Raw genomic sequence first — 24,659 nt, 5'->3', positions numbered from 1 at the left:
CGGGTCTTCAATCGCCATATTGACCGTTACACTTTTCCCCATTCAAAACTATACTAGTGATATGTCTTGTGTATTCTAGAGTCTTTGGTTTTTAGTTAAAAAGAGCTTAAAACCTTAATATAATCTATAGCTCTAGTCAGAATTATTATCCCCCCTTTGAATTTTTTTCTTTTTAAAATTTTTCCCAAATGATGTTTAACAGAACATGGAAATTTCGACAGTATGTCTGATAATTTTTTTTTCTTCTGGAGAAAGTCTTATTTGTTTTATTTCAGCTACAGTAAAAGCAGTTTTAAAAAACATTTTAACGTCAAAATTATTAGCCCCTTAGGCTTTTTTTTTTCGATAGTCTACAGAACAAACCATTGTTATAGAATAACTTGTCTAATTGCCCTAACCTGCCTAGTTAACCTAATTAACCCAGTTAAGTGTTTAAATGTCCCTTTATGCTGTAAAGAAGTGTATTGAAAAATATCTAATCAAATATTATTTACTCTCATCATGGCAGAGATAAAATAAACAGATTAGATTTAGGTCATGACGTCAGGTGTCCAAAATTCAATGCCTAGCCAGGGTCTAAGGCAGGTGTGGGCAAACTCGATCCTGGAGGGCCGGTATCCTGCACAGTTTAGATCTAACTCTAATCAAACACACCTGCTTATAGATTTCTAGTGATCTTAAAGACACTGATTTGAATGTTCAGGTGTGTTTGATTAGTGTTGGAGCTAAACTATGCAGGACACCGGCCCTCCAGGACCGGTTTGCCCACCCCTGGTGTAAGGACAGCATTTTTTATGAATTTGGCTTGGCGTAAAAATGAATGAATGAATAATTGAATTAATCAATCAACAGTGGAACCACTTGAGAAAAAATAAATAGTGATATTTATTATCATTGGCTTTATGGGATGATAGTCCTTTTCCTCACTAAACCTGTTAAGTTTGTTTCTTTATGGTTCTTTGTGGTTTTAACAAATGCTTGAATTCAAAGCGTGAAAAGAGGACAATTCCTTAAGTCTTAATGCCTGCACTCTTTCTAATTCTGGTTTCAATAAATGGTCTTATTGCACTCTGAGGGAATGTTTGATTTGTGAAAGTTTCAGTCTGTTTTCTTGGCACACTGAAACGTTTCATTCCAAAAGGTCAATTTAATATTTAATAATACGACCGTTTAAAGATTATAGATAAGAAAAAAAAACATGTGACCGTTAACCTTTTTTTTTTCTCACACTCTTGTTTCTCTGCTTTTTTATCATTTTCAGAGAGGGATTATACAAGCCTTTGTGAAAAGCAGCCAATTGGGCGTCAGTTGTTTCGTCAATTCTGTGACACTCAGCCCAAATTACGGCGCTGTATAGAGTTCCTGGATTCTGTGGTAAGAAATCTCGGCACAAACATTCACATATGCACACTTTTCAGATGTTGCCTTTAAAGGTCCCATGAAATTAAAATAAAGTTTTTAGATGTTAGTATCAGTATTGTTGATGAGAAGCGTCTTGAAGGGGGTGGAGCATATCTAAGTATGAGGTGGCCATTGATCCATTTCGGCGAAACTGACAACAATCCTTACATGTTTATATCAGTTTTATATCTCCTAAACACAAATTTTGTCAATGTTTTGGAGCAAACTAGCTTATAGATATCTTAAAAACTTTATTTAAATTTTATGGTACCTTTACTTAGTCAAACTTTATAAATGGAGTGGGAAAATAAGAATAAATTAATGAGACAAAGATATAATTTCACTCGACTACAACAGGAATTTTGTTGACCCTAATTTGCATCATATTTTTTGTTATTATCTGTAATTTAAGCATTATTTCTTTGTGTGTGTGTGTTTAGGCAATGTATCAGGTGGCTCCGGATGAGAAGAGGAGAGACGCCGGTTTAAATATTTTAGACACATATTTTAATAACGGGGTAAATATTTATTCATTTCTTTGCACCTGTTCTCCTATTCATTGAAAGAATTGCTGAATTAGTGGTTGAACTTTAGCCTTTTTTGTCAATTACATCCTATCAACCCCTCTTCCTGTTTTCTCTCCCTCTTTCCCATTGTGCCGTCCTCATGCAGTCAGCCGCTCATCTACCAGAGATGGCTCAGGATGTGGTCGGGGAATGCAGGCAGAAACTGGAACAGAGTCCATGTAAAGAGCTGTTCCAGGAGTGTACCAGGTAATAAAGTTATTTTAAAACAAGTCTGTTCGCTCGGCAGCAATGTTATACTGTGGTTTAAAAAAATCTATTTTGTAGTCAAGCAGCACCAGTGGAACAACTTTGAGGAGAAAACTCCAGGGCGTCCTCTCGAGTTTCATTGAGCATATTTACATGCATACCAATAAACTGAAAAATTACAAAAATGAGAATTGAAATAACCTGTTTTACTGGTTTACATGCAAACCAATCAAACCCTGGAGCGAAAGGGAACCACATTTACAAGACTGTTTCTTAGGCCCAATCCCAATTCTATTTTTTAGTACCCTACCCCTACCCCTTCCCCTTCGCCTTAAAAACAAATGTGAAAGGGAAGGGCTTCAAAATGTACCCCTAAGAATTGGGACAGCACTACAGCACCTGCACACGGCATCATATGTCATCGCAATCTCTTGCTTCATATGAAATCAGACAATCGCGACTGCTGTAGTTATTCTAGTTGTGTTATTTTTTGGTATTTGGCATATATTATGTTATTATTACGATCTAATGTGGCAATAAGATCTTAACTATACTGCGCATATACACCATGGCCATATTCATCTATGTAAACTACCCAAAACAACATTAAAGTTATAGCAGACACTGTAAAAAGCTCATTCCCAGCCACTAGACTTTTCTTACAGGGTATTCAAGTGTCATTGAGTGACAGAATGTTGTGGGACTGCTGTACAGGAGTCATGATTATGGATAATAGATAGTGACATTTTGCAGTTTTTATTTTTTTGTGTTTTTTATGAAAGTGTGAGGGTAAAACACAAACCCTGTTTTGAATATCCGCTTGTTAAGTGGTGACGTGTTTGTGACGTAAGTAATACTGTTTCCGGGTCCAAGCCGCCATTCATTTGAGTGGAGAAATCATTCGTTTATGATCGCGTTTTATTCCTATCACACATTAAAGTTAATTTTATATAAAATCATAGTGTACACAACAATCTCTGGGCTTGCTGCATCACAAATACCAAAAAAAATGTAACAATTTATTAAAAAATTAATCACTTTCTGGCCATCGGATATTAGGCATGGACATATATACTGCGATCGTGATTTTCGAAAGCCTTAAGTCGCTTTGTAAACGTTTTTTATTACCATTTCATGAGTCCCCCCATTCAGTTGAATAGAGCGCTTGGACCCGGAAGCCGCTTCGCGTGACGTCACACTTAACAAGCGGATAGTAAAACTTGTGCGTGTTTATTGTAAAAAATTGTGATAATGAAAAAAAATATAAATTTTTGGATCCCCTGACTTCCGGCTGCAGCTATGCTGCCGTTGTAGATGGTGCATTTTGGGAAATTTTCTTACCCAATGGTTTCGAGTGTGGTCCTGAAAAATCTTTGTTTGAAGGGCTATCTACCCTTTCCCCTTAGCCATATGCCTTTAAGCAGAAGAGAACTGGGTAAGGGGAAGCGCTAAGGGGTAGAATTGGGATTGTGCCTTAGTGGCGATGTCCAACAGTATCCTTACTGATGCTGGTTTCTAGAGTTGGGAATAAAATAATTGTAGGTTATATGCACAGAAGTGTTGTTCAGCCACTGAAATCTTTCGGGGAATGATTGATGTGACTAATTTCAGTGTTATAAGTGACCTTTTACAGCTTCATTAATGCAGATTTTTATATAGTTTAACAACAAAACATAAGTAAATAGCGCTAGCCTAGCCTGCTTTATTAAGGTGAAGTTGGTTTCATATTCACATTGATTCATTTTTTTTAAATGACAACAACTTCCTGTATTGTTTACCGCTACTCTGAATATTCAGTCAGAAATAGCATGTAAGTATGGCTTAGTAATAAGTGTAATTCCTGCAGCCCGCCAGCCAACCACTAAGCATACAGTAGTCACTTTAGGACTAAGCGTGTGAGAGAGTAAGACTGATTTGTGAGACTGATGGAAGTCAGTCTAGTTTGATGTGCTAGTTTTTCCTGCAGAATTATAGTATTATAAAAAACTATAAAGTTTTCTAACTGGCGAATGACATGATCTAGTGCAGGGGTCACCAAAATTGCTTCAGAAGAGCTGGCGTCCTAAAGATTTTAGCTCCAACCCAAATCAAATACACATGAACAAGCTAATCAAGGTCTTACTAGGTATACTTAAAACATCCAGGCAGGTGTGTTGAAGCAAGTCGGAGCTAAACCCTGCAGGGACATCGGCCCTCCAGGGCAGACATTGGTGACCCCTGATCTAGTGGGTCTCTGCAATCTTTAATTTGCATGTTTGCGTGATTTCAGGAGCCGTGGCTTTGGATGACAGGGAAGGAGTTGTATTTGACAGATATTATGCTAACTGGCTAGCATTTAGGCAGATCACCTACTGCACCTTTAACTATTGACTTATTATCTGACGATTATTAAGAAATTAACTGTTCCTTAATAGTTAAAACGTATGATTTTATTTTGCATTCCTAATCCAACCCAACACCTAAACTTCTACCATACTAACTATTAATTAACACCTAATTAGTCATTTATTAAGCTAGTAGTGTTAGTTAATGGTTTGCTAATACCATGAATTGTGACCTAAACTAAAGTGTTACCAAAATACCTGTTGTTCTTTTTAATATTTAGGATTTTAATTATTAATTTTAGATTATAGCCTAAAAGAGTTTACTGTCACTTTAAAAAAAAATTAATTCATTTAATTTAAAAACCAATTGTGGTTTAGTGGCTGTGCATATTTCAGACCATCAGTTTTATTTTAGTTCACACCTTGTTTGACATATAGATGTTCTTTACATGTTGAGCTTCAATTGTTTTTGGCTCTGCTCTAAAAAGCACTGCTAGCACGCAGCAGCAGCCACAGCTTACTACTTATTACACAACACTGCTCCAAAGTTAAGACATACTTTGACCATATTGTGTTCATTATCTTAAAAACCGGTTACTGAATAACAACTTAAATTTAGGTGTATCATCTGACCTCAAGAGACACACTGTAGCACACAGCGGTGCTTCCGTCATCGAGATTATTCAGTAATCTATGCTAATACGCGCTAGTTACAGTCATTTATGTTTGGCTTGTCAAGACCCGAAGTGAAATCAACAGTTTATCCTACACGCTCACTTTGCGGTGACACATTGGTGGATCTCAGTTTGTGTTTTTACTGGTATTAGTGTGAAGACTGATGGTTATAGAGTGGACTGTTAGCCGTTAGCTTGCGCTGTTTGGCTGAGAAACGTAAACACGTGACTTTGAATCTAAACAGAGATCGGTGTGTTTGTGTTTTGCCTCGGTCGGTCTTTTAGTTCTGTTTAGTTTAAGCTTCCTTTCTGTTTGAGAGGGGGTGAGGTGGAGTACTTTAACCCTTCCTGTCAAGTCTCTGTGGGCATGCTGTTTGCTGAAGCATGTGTATGTGTGTCACATTAGAAGGTGAGATGGCATGAGATGCATCCGGATCATCTCCCTTTCTATTTTTCTGAAAGAAAATCTTGCTTGAGATTACTTACTTTTACCTTTTAATTTGATTGCTGTTTTCAGTTTAGTGAAATGAATTAGTCATTCATTTATTCTTTAATTCATTCATTGACTATTTTCAACTGTGATTTAACTTCTTAAAGGGACAGCTCTCCAAAAATGAAAATTACCTCAGAATTTACCATCCCTCATGTGGTTTTAACCCTTCATTAGTTTCTCTTCTGCTGAACACAAAAGAAGATATTTTGATAAATGTTGGTTGGCGGAACCTATTGACTTACATTGTAAGAAATAACATTATTATGAAAATTACCACTGAATTTACTCTCCCTCATCTGGTTTTTAACCTTTATGAGTTTCTCTCTACTGCTCAACACAAAATAAGATATTTTGAAAAATGTTGGTTTGCGGTACCCATTGAATTCCATTGTATGAAATAACATTATGAAAATTACCTCATAATTTACCCTCCATCATGTGGTTTTAAACCTTAATGGGTTTCTCTCCTCTGCTGAAATTAAAAAAACATATTTAGAAAAATGTTGGTTGGCGGTACCCATTGACTTGCATTGTAAGAAATAGCATTACTATGGACATTACCTCAGAATTTACCCTCCCTCGTGTGGTTTTAACCTTTTATTAGTTTCTCTTCTGCTGAACACAAATAAAGATATGTTGATAAATGTTTGTTTGTGGTACCCATTAACTTCCATTGTAGGAAATAACATCATTATGAAAATGACTTAAGAATTTACTCATCCTTGTGTGGTTTTAAACCTTTATGGGTTTCTTTGTTTTGGTGAACACAATAAAAGATATGTTGAATAATAAAATGTTGGTTGATGGTGCCTATTGACTTCTATTGTAGGAAAAAGAAATGACTATGGAAGTCTATGGGATCCAGCATTTTTTTAAATGAATTATTTTTTGTTCAAGAGAAGAAAGAAACTCAAATAGGTTTAGAACAAGTTCAAGGCTGAGTAAATAATAACAGAGATTAACATTTTGGGGTGAACTATCCCTGAATGAATTACTTGCAGCACTCTCATGGCAGTACTGATGTATGGTAAGTGTGATTTCACCAAGTTGGACATGTTCCTGGATTAATATCTCTGTTGATCCTGGAACAACATTCCAATCAGCCAATCAAAATTAAAGAATATGTTTACCATTTATGTTAAGTTTAGGCTCACGGTTAAGTGAATGCACCTTTACATGATTGTTTCTGCATGGATAGTTGTTCCACCTATTATTCCCCTCTGATTTTGGGAATAATTTACAGTTATGGTTGGGTTTAGGGGTAGGGAATAGCTATGGATTACATTTTCAAACAAAAATGATGTTCAAGGGGAAACATGGATGTTAATCCATGATCGCTTTGAACTTGGCAAAATCACACCCACCACTGAGGTTCAATGCTTAGGTATGATGTTTGGTGTTTATTTGTACATGTGCTCTAAAGTACCATATCATTCCTCCACACCTTTCTCAAGCATTTCTTCTTTATTTTTCAGGATAGTTCGTGAATATTTAAGTGGAGCGCCATTCTCGGCTTATCAGGAGACTATGTACTTTTCCCGTTTTCTTCAGTGGAAGTGGTTGGAGAGGTGAGTAGCTGATCTACGTCAGTCATTGTGATTGGAAATTAATTTATGAAAAGGAAATGCACATTTTGTTTTTGTCCCTTTGATGGCAAGCTATGCATTATCAAGGCTCAGTAAGGTCCCAGCAGACAAACAACATCATAAGATGTTAATATTAGGTTAGATTTAGGTTGCCAGCGTCTATGGACAATGTTATTTTGACGTCTAATAATGACGTGAAATGACGTTGATATGTTGTTGATTTTAGGTTGTGTCGGAAAGTGACCAAACTCCAACATTGAGCCGACATCTTAAACCAACGTCATATTGACGTCAAATACTGACATTTATTCGTCAGATATGGCAATCAAAATCCAACATCTAATAGATGTCATAGTTATAAAATCTGCACAACGTCAAGCTGTAACATCACGATGGTAGACGATGATATTTGTTATTTTTAGGTTGCGTTGGAAAGTGACCAAAATGCAACATCTGTCCGATGTTGGACACTGATCAGCCTGATGTTGGGTTCTGACATCAACCTAATTTTCATTTTAAAATACGAAAATCCCACGAAGTTAGGATACAATGTCAATCTGATGCCATGTTGACGTCCTGTGCCTGCTGGGGTAGTATAGACAATACTGGCCACATTTACACTGCAGGTCTATATACCCAATGTCGATTTTGGGACTGTATATGATTTTATTTTTTATTTTTTTGTGAGCTGCATAAATTTTCTTTTAAAAGTAACTCATATCCAATGTCTGCATAAATACTGTACAAAGCAAAACAACCCAGGTAGATGTTCTGACCCTGAAAAAAAATAAACCCAGTTATAAGAATCAGTGGAAGCACTGGACCAAGACAATTCATTATTATACAATGTCTTTATTATTATATAAAACAATTCAATATTATTATACAATTCAGTACTGTACTTGTGTTCTCGCTTTGTCTGAAGAGTGGCCACTGACTGATAGCTGTAGTGATAATAAAAGGGATTTCTTTGCTTGCTTCCTGTATTTAATCTGTACACAGTGTTTAGTTTTTTCCTTGTGCAAATCGTCTTTGGCATTGTGTGCTATTTCTCTCACTCTCTCTCTCTCAACACTGCTGCCAAGCATATTTTTTTTGACAGCCTAATAAAGTTGATTTGTGAGGTTGTTACAGAAAAGTTCACATTTGGCTATTTTCTGTTAATCTATGCTTTTTTGACCTATATCATGGCCATGTGATGTGATTTCTGCACCATTTGACCGAAATAATTTTATATTTGTTACACTCTCTCTCTCTCACTCTCTTTATTATATATTGTATACTACCACATGGTAATACAAAATGTGGTTTGTTTTTAAATGTGAGATTAAAGGTTTAGAACACATGCAGGAATTACTTCTGATGTCAACATCAGCATTAAAGTGCCATGAAACCCCCTCTTTTCAGCAGGGTGTTTTCACACCTCTACTTTGGAAAAAGTCAGAAAAGTGGGCGTGTCCAGCTCTGTTTAGGGGGAGTGTCGGAGGAAGAAAAGTGGGATGGTGTGAGAGTGTCTATTTGGGCACGCGTGAGTTTCAGAGTCAAAATACACACACACATACAGGAGAAAGTGATGGTGTTTAACCTACATGGACATCTAGTCGAATTATTTGCCAAATTATTAAATGGTGGACTTTAACTGCAGTTTGGCTCTTTCATTCAGGGAATTCATTCATGCCCCTCGCGACACACGAGATATTTGATTCGAGGAACTGCTCTAAGCGTGTATTTTTCATGCAATGTTTTATACCGCACGGCGAATAAGAGAAAAAAACCCTCCGCATTTCCCAGAAACTTAGATGCACACGACAGGTAGTGTCAGAAAGCCGCGCGTGTTATTCCGGTCACTAAATGCGGTAAAAACCCTACACGAGGTTAAAGTTTGGTTGTGGTGCTAATGTGTTTACACTCTGTGCAATAGTTTGTTAGATACGAACAAACTGAATAAACAAAGAGCACTGGTCGCTCACTTACCAAATCTGTAGAGACAGGACAATCACCAGCAACTAGAGCCGCGTCTTTATGAAGAGAATACTACAAACGAATCCAGATCTCAGCGTTTGCAGATGAGAACAGCTCTCAGGTAAACAATAATCCTCCTTAGACACGTAAGTTATTGTTGTCGAGCGTCGCGTACACTGTTAATCCACACGTGACTCCAGCTGCGCTCTCACAGAGAGAAAATGAAAACGAAACTTAACCGCAGCAAACTATAAAAGCAACACTTCACGCTTGTTTTGCCAACACAACGTGGCGTCTCTGTCCTGAAAACACGGTGATAGTAATGAATATTAATGAAGTTGCACAATAGAGCGCGCTGATTGGTTTGAACCAAGCCTTACTCATGCATTAATGCAGCACACTGTAAGACGTAATAAGACTCACTCTGGCACAGGCGTCCAGTCTGCACGCTGGAATACAACGCTATTATGTCATGACCGTGACGCAGCTTCAAAAATTCGTTTCAAACCGGAAGTACGAATTTGCTTGAAATAACGCAAAAACAACCAATTTACACTTTTTAGTGAAATATAGGTGTCCTAATAGTGTTTTTAGCAGTGTGGGACACATATACGACTGTCAACAGCTCAAAAAATGTGTTTTGGTGTTTCGTGACCCTTTAATGTTATTTGCAAACAATATTGACAGGTGAATATCTGATCCGTTTATTAAAATGGCAGTTGCAAATGCGCAAATTCAATTCATATCAGATTTCAGGGTTCCCACTGGTTATTGAATTTCTGGAGTATCGTAGAGTTTTAGAATTTCCAGACATCGAATGTTAGGGAATGTGATAGAAAATGTTAGTCCAGGTCATAGAATATAAGGGTGCTTTCACAACTACACTTTTGTTTCGAAACCTGTTTCGTTTGCCCAGTTATCCGCGCCAAATCTATCGCTTCGAGATCGCTTGAATGAGGTGGTCTCGGCTCGATTGAAACAAGCTCTGGAGCGGATCGATTGCAGTGAGAAAGCAATACAATCCGAGCACGGTTATATCACAGTGTTTTATGGATATGTAATAGGCATACGGCTAAATGAAGAGAGAATTATGAGTAGGACGGGAGGTTTCAGGAGTCTCCCGAATGCCCGCAAACGAGTGATAATCTCCAGGTAATTTTGCGTCTCCCTCCCGGTCCTCAAATACGTCGTGCACGCTTCTCACCCCTCCCCACTGCATCTCTCCTTGCTCTTTAGACACGTCACGCACACCTTGTCAAGCATCATCAAACCACCACCTCCCCTGATAGCTGAGAGGGACTCTGCAAAATAAACCCTGATTCTCTGACCAATGTGAGGAGAGTTTACTCACATGTGACTTGTTTTAGCTCTTTTGGTCCGATTAGAAACTTTGCAGTGTGAAAGCGAACCGCGCAAAGAGCAACAATGTAACAATTTTAATCCCTGTTTCGGAACAACTAAATCGATTCACAGGTGTGAAAGCACCCTAAGAGTCTTTTGTTTGTTGCTTTTAGTTGTCATTTATCAAAATTTAAATATTTGATAACATGTCATGCCATTTTATCCTTTTCCTGGCAGTCACTTAAGACGTGTGTAGTCACCACGATAAAACTGTTAATTACAACAAACATGGAAAGAAAATGTACATTTTCAAGAGCTTTGGTTTCAAAATAATCACTTAAAAGACTGGGTGTTCATTCCTTTTACTTTTGTTTTAAAATGTTAAGGTAAATTACCCATTTTTGCTTTTATAATGGCTTTAAATTCATGAAAACTGATATTCAAGCTCAAACTATTTCAATATTATGCAAAGCATGGCATTTTTTCCATTCATTATAGGCCATGGAAATTCAGCTTTTTTAACAAGTCAGGGAATTGGACATTTGGTTAAGAGTGGGAACACTGGATTTTATTTCCACATTTGAATGAGGACTGAAACCGATCTGAAAATATCAGAATTCATGTGCTATTTTTTCTGCTTATATGATCATGGGTCATAACTGATCTGTAGCTATGCTATGTGTAAATGCTTCCATTGAGGTCGTCCAGTGATTCAGCCTGAATTTTATCATGAATGTGCACTAAAGCCCAAAATATAATTTATATATTACACGTAAGCACATGCAAGTAGTCAAACATACAAACTTAGTAAAAGTTTCATTTTGACTCTTATTCCTGTCTGGAAATTGATCTGGAAGTAAAAGAACATTAAAAGAAAATAGTTTTTTGCACATGAAGTGACATCAGCTTCTTCAGTGATGTTTTTGCTACCTTTCTGGACATTCAAGTCCAGTCTCACTAGTCTTATATGTTTTACAAACAACATGGAGGTGTATAATAAATGACAACATTTTAAATTTTAGTATATCTCTTTAACAAGACCATCATACAAAAAAAAACAAAAGGAAAAAACTATTTTTGAATATCAGCCTTACAAGCTGCAGTGTCCATAACTTAAATAAGAAAGCAACAAACATATTCCGGAACAAAACAGAACATTTTGGATGTACTTGAACCAAAAACGAAAACCGAAATTATTATTTATTATTTTATTAAATCATAGTTTAAAACAATGATTTTAAAAAATGTCAGCCAATCTCATGGGCATTGACATTAAATGAGTCTAGAGGTGTCAACTAAAAAGGCATTGCTATGACAGCACAGCAGCCTTTAGATGGTGCATTAAAATGAATGGGTTTCATAGCTTAGCTCTTTCCATGTCTGGTGTGAAAGCTGCTTTTTTTGGCTCACATTTCCTGCTGTTTTTTTCCTTCGATCCATAATTTCGACATCCCTAGTTGAAATGTTTTTATAAAAACAGAAGTTGTGTTATGCATAACCAATAATGGACAACATTTTGAAAACTCATGTGTAAATTGTGTATGTACGAATAAAGTATACTTTGGGATTTACGGTGCATTGTTATTAGTGCATTATGACTCATGCAATGAATTGACTTGAACTCTATTTAATTCGCAGGCAACCAGTAACCAAAAACACATTCAGACATTACAGGGTATTGGGCAAGGGCGGATTTGGTGAGGTGAGTAGTTTAATGTTTTTGCTTATTTAAGAATTTGATATCATGTCCTATTAAGATATTAAACAATAACCCTTGTTAAAAGGGACAGCAGTGGTTGTTAAGTAAAATGCAGTTATTTAATTCTACATTTTCTTACAAATTTTTCACACATAGTCAATAAAACAGTGATTACAAAATACATAAAAACAAAAACTGTTTTTTTTAACAAGTCTGTTCTTTTGTAATGACTGTTTGCTGTTAACTGTTTGCTTACAGTTAAATATAAAAGTTGTAAACACTAATATAAAAAATAACATTAAAATAATCACCCGCTTCGAATGTTGTCATTTGATTGAATGGGCGTTATCAGTGGTTATCAGCTGATAGATATGGGCCAGTAGGTGCCTCCTGCGCCTACTAGTAGGCTCAGAAGGCTGTTATCATCCATCCACATGATTAAGTAGGCATACTTATAGAGAAAACTTCAGATCCAAATCTGTTTTTTACAGATTATAATATAAATAATTCTTGTTAACTTTTGGCTGCAGCCGTATGTGATCAATAGCTGATTAACCATGAGTATGGATGTTACCAGCTTTCTGAGCCTTCCACAAGCATGGAAGGCCCCTACTGGCCCATATCTATCAGCTAATAACCACTAATAACACCTATTCAATCAAGTGATAAAATTGAAATCGGCTGGAAAAGTAGTGTGTGGCCCTATAAGTACACTGAATTTTATAAATAAATGAATGTTTATTTCTTTCCACCAGGTTTGTGCCTGCCAGGTTCGTGCCACTGGTAAGATGTACGCCTGTAAAAAGCTGGAGAAGAAACGTGTGAAGAAAAGAAAAGGTGAAGCAATGGCATTAAATGAAAAACGCATTTTAGAAAAAGTTAACAGTAGTTTTGTAGTAAGTACTACTTTCTTTTTATTCCTCTTTTTTTACTTGACCTGATGTGATGGTTGCATGATGGTCTTGTCTGTATTATTTGTGTAATGATCTATCTATCTATCTATCTATCTATCTATCTATCTATCTATCTATCTATCTATCTATCTATCTATCTATCTATCTATCTATCTATCTATCTATCTATCTATCTATCTATCTATCTATCCGTCTGTCTGTCTGTCTGTCTGTCTGTCTATTGGTCTGTCTGTCTATCTATCTATCTATCTATCTATCTATCTATCTATCTATCTATCTATCTATCTATCTATCTATCTATCTATCTATCTATCTATCTATCTATCTATCTATCTATCTATCTATCTATATATCTATCTATCTATCTATCTATCTATCTATCTATCTATCTATCTATCTATCTATCTCTATGTCTGTCTGATCAATTATCTATCTGCCTCTGTCTGTCTGTCTGTCTGTCTGTCTGTCTGTCTGTCTGTCTATCAATCTATCTAACTGTCTATCTATGTGATTTAATTTCTGTGAGGTTTTCATAAGGTGTGAAGGTTTGTTATATATTCTAGTTTAATGTGAGGCAAATCTCTATTTCAAATGCATTTGTCATGAGCAGTTTGGATAAATCTTGCTCAGAGCAGTAGTTCAAAATCAAATGGATTGTTTACTTTCTGACTAGCTAAACCACAAAGCGATGCTGCTGGTTTATGACAGCCGTTCAGCTGCGGCAAGCCATAAAAATTCATTTAATATTTGCTGTGTTAACAGAGGAATTTAGGTTATTTTCATGGTATAAAGAGATTCAAACAAAGCATATTTCACAGGGTAGTCCTGTAACAATCTTGAAGTAGTCACCCACTTAAGGCTGGAAAGGCATTCCTGAAACGTTCAAACGATTTTGTCATTATTTTCAACTGTACTGTTTTTTTTTTTTTATGGGAATCTTTGTTCCAAGTTTGTATAAGTGTTGCTTTGTGATGTTTCGAACAAAAATAGAGAATAATGGTTTGTGTGTTTTTGTCTAATCTTTACACAAGGATATTACATGATTTCAATGCACAGGTTATAAGAACCACGTTTATAAAGCTCTATTTGATCATCATTTTTGCCTGAAAAATTCACTTTCACTGAATGGAGGAAAGAGGCTTTACAGAGTTTCTCTTTTTATTTTTTGGTCCCATAGAGAACAATTGCAACTGAAATAGCTTGACACGTTTTTGAATTATATGTATTTGGTATTTGGTAACAATGTAAATATCAAAATTCCGTGCTGAACATTCACAGACAATACTGTAAAAAAGACTTCCTTCACATTGTCTTAACACAAATTCATCAAGTCAACTTAATTGTTTGTACAAATTAAACATTAGAATTGTGTTGGTTCAGCTTATTATAAATAAGTATTTTTTAAACAAGCAGAATTTTATTTATTTATTTTTTGAGTCAAATGCTTGATCAAAAATACATTAACACAATTGTCAATACTTTGCTCAATTATTTTATATTAATGTAATTGCTCAACACTTTGTGGATGCACCTTTGGCAGCAATTACAGCCTTAAGTCTTTTTAAATATGATGCCACAAGCTTGGCAAACCTGTCTTTGGGAATTTTTGCCCATTCCTCTTTGCAGTACCTCTCAAGCTCTATCAGGTTGGTTGGATGAGGAGTGACTGTGTACAGCCATTTTCAGATCTCTCCAGGAATGTTAGATAGGATTTAGGTCTGGGCTCTGGCTGGGCCACTCAAGAACATTCACCAAGTTGTTTGAAGCCACTCCATTGATATTTTGGTGGTGTGCTCTGGTTCATTGTCCTGTTGGAAGATGAACCGTCTCCCTGGTCTGAGGTCAAGAGCTGTCTGAAGCAGGTTTTCATTCAGGATGTCTCTGTACATTGCTGCATTTATCTTTCCCTCTATCCTGACTAGTCTTCCAGTTCCTGCTGCTGAAAAACATCCCCACAGCATGATGCTGCCACCACCATGCTTCAATGTAGGGATGGTTTTAGCCTGATGATGAGCGGTGCCTGATTTTGTCCAAACGTAACGCCTGGCATTCACTCCAAAGAGTTCAATTTTAGTCTCATCAGACCAGAGAATTTTGTTTCTTATGGTTTGAGAGTCCTTCAGATGCCTTTTGGCAAATTGCAGGCGGGGAGCGGCTTCTGACTGGCCACACTATCATACAGGCCTGATTGCTGCACAGATGGTTGTCCTTCCGTAGGGTTCTGCTATCTCCACAGAAGAACGCTGGAGCTCAGACAGAATGACCATCAGGTTATTGATCACCTCCCTGACTAAAGCTATTCTCCCCCAATCACCCAGCTTAGATGGCCGGCCAGCTTTAGAAAGAGTCCTGGTGGTTCCAAACATCTTCCACTTACGGATGATGGAGGCCACTGTGGTCATTTGAACTTTCAGAGCAGCAGAAATCTTTCTGTAACTTTCCTCAGCCTTGTGCTTCGAGACATTCTTGTCTCGGGGGTCTACAGACAATTCCTTTGTCTTCATGCTTGGTTTGTGCTTTGACATGCACTGTTAACCCTGAGACCTTATATAGACAGGTATGCCTTTTCAAATCATGTCCAATCAACTGAATTTACCACACGTGAACTCCAATTAAGCTGCTGAAACATTTGTTTCTTATTTTTCTGATTTGTTTTCAATTTAGAGCTTCATTGCAAAGGCTGTGAATACTGATGTAGATGTGATTTTTCAGGTTTTTTATTTTTAATAAACTTTTTTCACATTGTCTTTATGGGGTATTGTTTGTAGAATTTTGAGGACATGGAATGTGGCTCCATTGTAAATAACCTAGGATCTGAAAAGCATTGTGTTTTAAAGGAGAGCAGGCAGCAGAACATGTGCACAGACGTTGCACACAGTCCCTGCAGTGTAATGTCGGCCTGTGATTCATTCCACTACAGCTGTAGAGCACCTGAGCCTCTGGCCACCCACACACACTAACACACACTAACACTAACACACACTGCCACACGCACACACACACAGGTAAGAGGTGCTGAGCATTGCAAATATGCGCAAGTGTCTTAAATATATAATGTAAATCCAAATCTAAAGCAAAGACAAATGAGTATTTATGCGTATGCAAAAGCATGCGTGTGTGTGTCTTTGTGTGCATTCATGCCACAGGCAGGAACGATTGCTCTTCATGAACTACTTCACAAATGAGAACATCCCTGTTGCCTGGCAACACTGACCAAACAGCAGCGTTAGAGAGTGAAGTCAAGTGCTCTAAACCCTAAACCCACACACACACTCTCTCTCTTTCACACACATACACACACACAAACATACTCTGCAGCCCCAGAGTGCATTCACTATGTATAAACAGACTCATGTTTAAAAGTTGAGGACGACAAGTAAACTCTAACAGTATAAAGTGACATAATAGCATGACTAATATGAGCTGTGTGTGATGGGAAACAGCTTTTATGCTCTTCGCTGTTCTCTGCTTGTGTCTTATTGCACTGTTAACATACTATATACTATGTGTATATATACTTAAAAAAGAAACAAACACACACACACATGTAAAAAAAATGCAAAGCACTGCAAGTTATATAAACACACTCAAGTAAATAAAAAAAGCTGAACTAGAACTGAACTTGTATTTTCATGTACTAGTGTGTTTAAATAATATTTATTCAACACACAACTGTAATCAACATATGTGCGTGATGAGAAAACAAACCTTTATTTAAAATGGAAGTCTTCTGTAAAGCTTGATATATTATATTTATGATATATATTATTGTCATTATTATATATAATATATTATTAATATATTAATTTTTTTACTCTGTTTATTATTTTAATATAATATTCAAACACATCTGCAACAAACATTTACACAACAATTACAATAAAACATACGATATATATACAATACAAAAGAAAGTAAAATAATAATAGCTACCCAGCAGGCACACAGCATATTAAGACGTTAATATTAGGTTAGATTTAGGTCATGACATCAGGTGACCAAAATTCAATGTCTAGCCAGTGTCTAAGGACGACGTTATTTTAATGTCCAAAAAGGAACTCAAATTACGTTAATATTTGGTTGATTTTAGGTTGTGTTGGAAAGTGACCAAAACCAAACAAGGTGTAACATGATTAGATGTTGATTTTAGGTTGGACGTTAGACATTTTCTGCCTGACATTGGATTTTGATGTCAGCCTGATTTTCATTTCCAAATCAAATCCAATGTCCCCTTGATTTTGGGGTACATTGTGGTACAACATCAATATGACATCATGTTGGCGTCCTGTGCCTGCAGGGTAAAAACAATAATTAAATAATATTAAAATAAAATCATATGAACCTTCAGTTTTAATCTAAATTAGTGTAATCCAATATATTTTTTCATTCATTTTCTTTCGGCCTAGTCTCTTTATTCATCTGGGGTCGCCACAGCAAAATGAACCGCCAACTTATCCTGCATACGTTTTACACAGCGGATGCCCTTCCAACTGCAAACCAGTACTGGGATACATCCTACATCCTATACACTACAGCCAATTTATTTTTTTCAATTCACTTACACCGCATGTCTTTGGACTGTGGGGGAAACCGGAAACTGCCAACACAGGGAGAACATGCAAACTCCACACAGAAATGCCAACTGGCCTAAAACTAAAACTTTTTTCTCTTTTTTACACACTATATTTTATTTTGAGAAACATTTAAAATATTTTGGAGCAGTAAACACGTCAGGCCAAATAATTCCAATGAATCATTGACTTCTGCTGTATTCATTAGTTTCAAAATCACAGATTTATTTACCATTTAAAACGGCATCTTTGGATATCTTTTCTGCTGAAGATACTGCTGTCCTAAAAAACCAACAAAGTAAATGTAAATAAAAAATCTTACACATACCTTAGAAACGATAATACAGAAAACTTTAACGGTTTTGACTTTTCCATACTGCGGTATACCTTGAACGCAGTTATCGTCCCATGCCTACTAACCACTGAGCCACCATGTCGCCCAATTTAACTATTTTCTGTAGAATTAATGTTCAAAGCTTAACACGTGTTGGGTTTAATTTTGGCAAAATTAAAAGTATATAAATAAAAAAGTAGTAATTTCTTATTTAAGGGGAAAAAAAGTTGCCCAAATGTTACGCCTCGTTCACACGGGGCATCAGCATCAACACTTCCCATTCACTTTGAATGGTTAACATCAAGTGGGTTGTTGCTAGATCGCACACGATTGCGGCCAGAAGTTAACAAAAATTATTTATTTTATTTATTAAATTTCTCATTAATTGTATTTTATTAATCTCTACCCTAAACCCAACCGTCACAGTAACGTAAAAACAGTGATTGTATTGAGTAATATTTATGTTATCTATTAAATTACCCATTAAATTTTTTTTTTATGTCTACCCCCACAACAACACTAAACACAAATCCAACCGTCACAGTACTGTAAAAATATGAATTAATGTTATACAGTGTCCTAAAAAATGCTGCTATATTGATGTGCATATCGCACTTCCGTTAAACAACATATCAGATCTAGACTTTACCCGTCAAGCGTTGCAGAACTCAGTTGTGGGTCCCTCGGGGCTGCATTAGGGGCGTTGCTTGCTGAAAACATTTGGGAATTTTTGAAATTTTCATGCGCTAACGGAAGCATCAGCCAATCAGATCGCTTCATGCAAATTTCCCAGCTCAGACAGTTGCCGATTGCGGACTTGTTTCATTGGCTACTATGATGATAGTGTCAGCCCCAACTTCAGACACGGCCTCCGTCAAGCACTGACACTGAAGCCTTGTGTGAATCGGCCATTAGTATATTTACATGAAGTATGTGTTCTGGAAACTCAAGCTGCTTCAACTAGTTAATTTGTTTAGTTACCAGAGTATTTGAGGAATCATTTATTTCCTTTAAATTAAAAACAAAGCACCACTTTCACCACAAATGACTAAATTACTGCATGTGCTCACAGTTTAGTTTCAGTCCACTCGGATTTTGGTGTTGTGTTTCCTGTAAAGCGTCTTTTGATGGTCCTCGTGGTCTTGTAGCGCTGCAGATTTTCACAGCACCATCATCTTCTTGTTTGAGTTCACAGCTTGTTCCCACATCTGTCTGCTTCAGAAACCCAAACCACCCACAATGCTGGGTGTAACAGCTGAAGACTGAGAACCGCTCCCTCCTTCACACGGCGGTTTCCAACTTCTGCACACACGTCACTCACAGGCTGAGGACATACTGCTGTTATAATAATACACCGCTAGGGATTTAACCTTTCTAAACAGACTTTCTGAGGCAAACGTCACCATCATTATTGCAACTTAGGCTTTCTTTCTAAACCTTTCCTGATCCTGAGTATTAAACTTAAAGTTACTAGTCATTTAGGGTTACAGAAATGAGTGATTCCTCAAACTGTATGGTACTTTTTGCACTTTTCAATGCTTTTATTCAGTCTGGCAGATGTTAAAACTGGTGTAATAATGGCTTCAAACATAAATATTCATCAAAAACTCACCACATAAACAAAAACATCCTCAGGAAAGACAAGTACAGTCCAAAATATGACAACAAAGTTTGCTCAAACACCTTAAATGATGCAATGGATTGAATGTTAGCATATGTAATAATAGAAATTGCGATGTAGATATAATTCAATTAATAGTTTTTATATATGGACCACATGCAAAGGACTATTTCTTTTTTACATTTTAAAGTCTGTACTCAGAAATATACTCATTCATATGTGATCATATTTCTCACTTTATTAAGAACTTCAGGCGATTTTGTGAAATAAATATGAATAAAATATAAAAAAAAACATTTAAAAAAATGAATAAACATTAAAAACATCTCTATATAAAATGCAAAATGTAAACATTGTACTTTTAACCCCTTTGGACGCTGTGTCCATTACAATGGACATCACATGCCAGCCTATGTATTTTGTGGTTCCTGAGCATTTCATCTCATTTAAAGCCTGCAGTCCATGAGAGTGGGTGATTATCAGCCAATCAAATGGCAGTAAGGCTCGGCATGTTGTAATTTGAAAAGAAAAAAAAATCCACTACACTGAAAAGCAGCATGGTATAACTTCATACACAGACATAAGCCACATTTACAATGTTTTTATTCAGATTTATTAATATTTTATCAGTATTATCAGTATTTCATAGATTGTATGTAAAAAACAGAGATTGCTCTTACTAATTAAATTTTAAAATCTTTTTAACATCAGGATTTTTTTTCAAATATGTCTGTCTATTAGGATGTACAATAGGTTTAATGGGATTTGTTAGTGAAATTAAATCTCAAGTAATGCTGATTTAACTTTTTATGTAAAAAAACGAGACTATATTAATGTATCAATTTAATGCTGGAACGAAGAATATAATAGAATGAAGAAGAATTTTCTGAAGATAAAATTTGTTAAAAACAAGGTGCAATCTATACAACTAAATCTTCAAAATTAAACAATGCAGTGACGAGTAATTTCCAAAAGGGTAGTTTCTTTGTCGCAGATCCATTTGAACCATGTTATTGCTAACGTAAAATGCCCATAATGACACTCTAAACCCAGAATTTCTTTGTGCAAATTATATTGTTTTACACGCACACATTTAAAAAAAAAACATCCAATATTAGTTTTAGTAAAAACATGCACTCATTTTCCATATTAATATTTCCATATTATATCCCGGCATCCTGGCAAAATTATATGATTTATCTCATATAAATCATATAAATTGTTAGGCTAATGGTTGTAATTTACAGTAGGCTGTTTATTAAGCAAAGAAAAAAATACTACTTCATAATAATAATTATTATTATTATTAATGTATTATTATTAAGTAGGATATTGTTTTTTTCTTAAGTCTACTTTTACAGTTTGACACATTTAAACCACTGCAGAAATGTTCTAACCATGTCATATACAGTACAGATATATTTCTTAATGAATAACCTACTAGAAAATATAAGCTTTAACGAATGCTATATATTTTTGTTTTCACAAGCTTTGGTGTTGAATGTAAATTCCACTTTTAAATAATAGGTCACCTGACCCACGACTGTGTTTAAAATGACATCAATGCTTTCAAAGTGCACTACAAAGGGAGCACAATTGTCAGTATGAAGATTGCTCAAACTGAATTGTAAAAAATTGCGAATGTTCGTTGGAACAACGGATTTGGGAATCGCCAATTTAACAAACTGTTTGAAACAATGCAACTTGCGACCTTAGTTGGCTTACGATGGTTTTTGTAAACACACCCCTGACCTGATGTCCATTGAAATGGTCAAAAATAAATATACTTAAAGGGTGTTGAATTTTTATTTTTACAATTTGGTCTCAGAAACTTTGAACACTATTCGGGTCGGAAGGGGTTAACATTGCAATTGCTATGCCGTTATTCAGGTTTCTGTCTGCATTCCTGTAATAGTGTGTAATATTGGGCTCATAAAAATATTACAGTAAACAATGTATTTTGTGACATCATGAAAGAGCATTTCAAGAGTTCACACTTAGATATTGTTTGACAAATGTTAGCAGGTTTGGCATGCTGTCCCGGGAGAAAACCCTGAGCTCGGAGATAGTTGAGCCCAGGGCTCCCGCCTGGTTGATAGAGCATGTAAGGGGAGTACGAGATCAGGTGGTTCTCGAGAGCTCCCTGTAGTGAAGGAGGAGAGTGGGAGAAGGGGTAGATGGGGGTTTCTTTGGAAAACGAAGGTAAGGGAGTAGTTTTTGCTAGGCTACTTATAGTGAGTTTGGAATAATCTGATTGGCTAACTAATAATTGCAGATAAGTGACCAGCTGCAGTCAATAATATCACGTGCTCCTCTCTAAATTAGTGTGTGAAACTTCACAATATGAAACGACCGACTTTATATTTTGTCAGTACAATGTCTATCATGCCGGAATAGTTGGCGGTTTATTTCGCTGTGACGAACCCTGATAAATAAGGGACTAAGCCCAAAACAAATGAATGAATGAATGAATGAATGAATGAATTGAATGAATGAATGAATGAATGAATGAATTTCTAACTTCATATCACACAGCCCTGAGTATCCCTATTAGCCTCTGTGAGACAAAAAGCACTACAGTTTAAAACCATATACAGTGCACTTCCTGTGTCTCCCTTTTGGACTGTACAGTTTAGTCTGTTTCTCCAGGAATAACTGTGCACTTACTGAATTGCGCAGTATTACAGGTGCCAGTCATCCAGATGATTTACGTCAGTGTGCTCACACCTGAACAAACATTTCTCATTTGACTGTTTCGCATGCAGCACGAGTTTCATGTTTCATACGTTCATGAATGGATAACAATGCGCCTCTTTATGTCTTTCTTTTCTGCCTCTAGGTTAGTTTGGCATATGCGTATGAGACTAAGGACGCTCTATGTTTGGTGTTGACCATAATGAACGGTGGTGATCTGAAGTTTCATATCTATAACATGGGAAACTCAGGTTTCGATGAGCAGCGGGCCATCTTTTACGCGGCAGAGATCTGTTGCGGATTAGAGGATCTGCATCGAGAGCGGATCGTCTACAGGTGCGTTTGCATACATTTCCCAAATCTTCAGACAGATTGTTCAGGAAATCAGTGATTCAGTCTGTAGATTTTGTCTTGCTACTATGTGGGAGATTTTTTCACACAATTTGCATGGTAAAAATTGCAAATTTTGAAAATAGAGAAATCCGGTGGTCACGTAGATGTTCAGCTGCAGGATTTGAATGTATTTAAATTGTGTGCATATTTGGGAATCTTTACTTTCCATCTATGTTGGCAGGACTCATGCTTCATGCAAAAGGAATATAAACAAATGCTTTTTATTCAAAGCAGGCAGATTCGGTTTATATTTACCTTGTCACCACAGTTTTACTCATGTTAGTAATTTATTGTCATTATTATTATTATTTTAAACCATTTAATACCTTTATTTAGCACTGACACAGATTAGCTAACTCTCTGCAACTTTTATATGGTCGCCCACTGTAGCTAAGCAGGGCCGAGCCTGGTCAGTAACTGAATTGGAGACCACATGGGAAAGCTAGGTTGCTGCCGAAAGTGGTTAGTGAGGCCAGCAGGAGGTGCTTAACCTGTTGTCCGTGTGTCCTAATGCCCCAGTATAGCGAAGGGCATTCTATACTGCTCAGTAAGCGCTGTCTTTCAGATGGGACGTTAAACTAAGGTCCTGACTCTCTTTGGTTGTTAAAAATCCCAGGATGCCCTTCGAAAAAGAATAAGGGTTTAATCCTGGCATCCTGGCCAAATTTGCCCACTGGCGTCTGTCCATCATGACCTCCTAACCATCCCGATATCATAATTGGCTTCATCACTCTGTCTCCTCTCCACCAATGTGTGGTTTGCAGTCTGGCACCAAATGGCTGCTATCATGTCATGCTGCACACTGCTGGTGGATGAGGAGATTCCCACCAAAAATATGTTAAGCGCTTTGAGTGTCCAGAAAATAATATAAATATAAGCAGTTATTAGTAGTATTATTAATCTGAGTGAATGTTATGTTATGTTATTCTGAATTTTCTTTTAATAATAGAATCCTTAATAAATGGACTCTGGTTTTAAACAAAAAATGATTAAGCCGCACTATTAAAATGATCAACATTGATAATAAGAAGAAATGTTTATTGAGCACCAAATAAGTATTAGAAGGATTTCTGAAGGACTATGAGGGGTTGAAGACTGGATTAATGATGCTGAAAAATCTGCTTTGACATGTAAAATATAATCAAATAGAAATCAGTTCTTAGGGTGTCCGCGGGGTCCTAAAAAGACTTAAAATGTCTTACAACTCAAAAACTAAATTTTAGGCCTAAATTCTCTAAATATTTTGTTGTAGGTCTTTAATGACAATAATTCTTTAAATTTTTAAAGCGCTTTTCTAGACACTCAAAGCACTACACAATGGGGGAAGTCTCCTATGTGGGTCCACAATTGGGGAAATCTATGTACCACCAGTGTGCAGCATCCACCTGGATGACGCGATGGTAGCCATATTGTGCCAGATTGCAAACCAAACACCAGCTGATTGGTGGAGAGGAGACAGAGTGATGAAGCCAATTATGATATGGGGAGGGTTAGGAGGCCATGATGGACAGAGGCCAGTGGGCAAATTTGGGATTTTTAACAACCACAGAGATACAGGACCTCGGTTTAACATATCACTGAGCAGTTTAGAGTGCCCATCAATATACTGGGGCGTTAAGACCAACACAGATCACAGGTTGAGCGCCCCCTGCTGGCCTCACTAACACCACTTCCAGCAGAATCGTAGCTTTCCCATGTGGTCTCCTGGTACCAGTGGCGTAGCGGACGGGCCCGCAGTAATTGAAAATCCACCGGCAACCGCAATAATCAAACTCTTGGGAACAACTGTGGTCGGAACCAAAGTTCACAGGTCTGTGTTCTCTGAACACCTCTCAAGCGGTGGACTACTTCATTCTGATTGCTTGCCGCCAATGTTGCC

The 24,659-nt window shown here is 36.7% G+C and overlaps 1 protein-coding gene across 7 annotated transcripts in view; it reads left to right on the top strand.

Moving 5' to 3' along the window:
* Positions 1 to 24,659, top strand: part of grk4 (G protein-coupled receptor kinase 4) — a 76,324-nt gene that overhangs the window by 32,639 nt on the left and 19,026 nt on the right. For 4 of the 7 annotated variants that reach the window (XR_015475799.1, XR_015475800.1, NM_001362619.2 and 1 more), the window contains exons 3-9: positions 1,262 to 1,374; positions 1,842 to 1,919; positions 2,074 to 2,174; positions 7,141 to 7,233; positions 12,193 to 12,256; positions 13,009 to 13,149; positions 22,533 to 22,723. Coding sequence is in view for 5 of the 7 variants with exons in the window: in NM_001362619.2 (NP_001349548.1) it covers positions 1,262 to 1,374; positions 1,842 to 1,919; positions 2,074 to 2,174; positions 7,141 to 7,233; positions 12,193 to 12,256; positions 13,009 to 13,149; positions 22,533 to 22,723 (781 nt within the window). In the remaining 2 variants the exon portion in view is untranslated. Of the gene's footprint in view, positions 1 to 1,261; positions 1,375 to 1,841; positions 1,920 to 2,073; positions 2,175 to 5,124; positions 5,582 to 7,140; positions 7,234 to 12,192; positions 12,257 to 13,006; positions 13,150 to 22,532; positions 22,724 to 24,659 lie in introns of those variants that run through there. The other 3 variants (XM_087235997.1, XM_087235996.1, XM_087235998.1) reach the window with 3 other exon arrangements.

Source organism: Danio rerio, chromosome 1, assembly GCF_052040795.2.
Source record: "Danio rerio strain M-AB ecotype USA chromosome 1, GRCz13ab, whole genome shotgun sequence".
In the NCBI taxonomy this organism is placed as follows: Eukaryota; Metazoa; Chordata; class Actinopteri; order Cypriniformes; family Danionidae; genus Danio; species Danio rerio.
The sequence above is the reverse complement of the archived record's forward strand: the minus strand, read 5'-3'. Positions and strand labels throughout refer to the sequence as shown.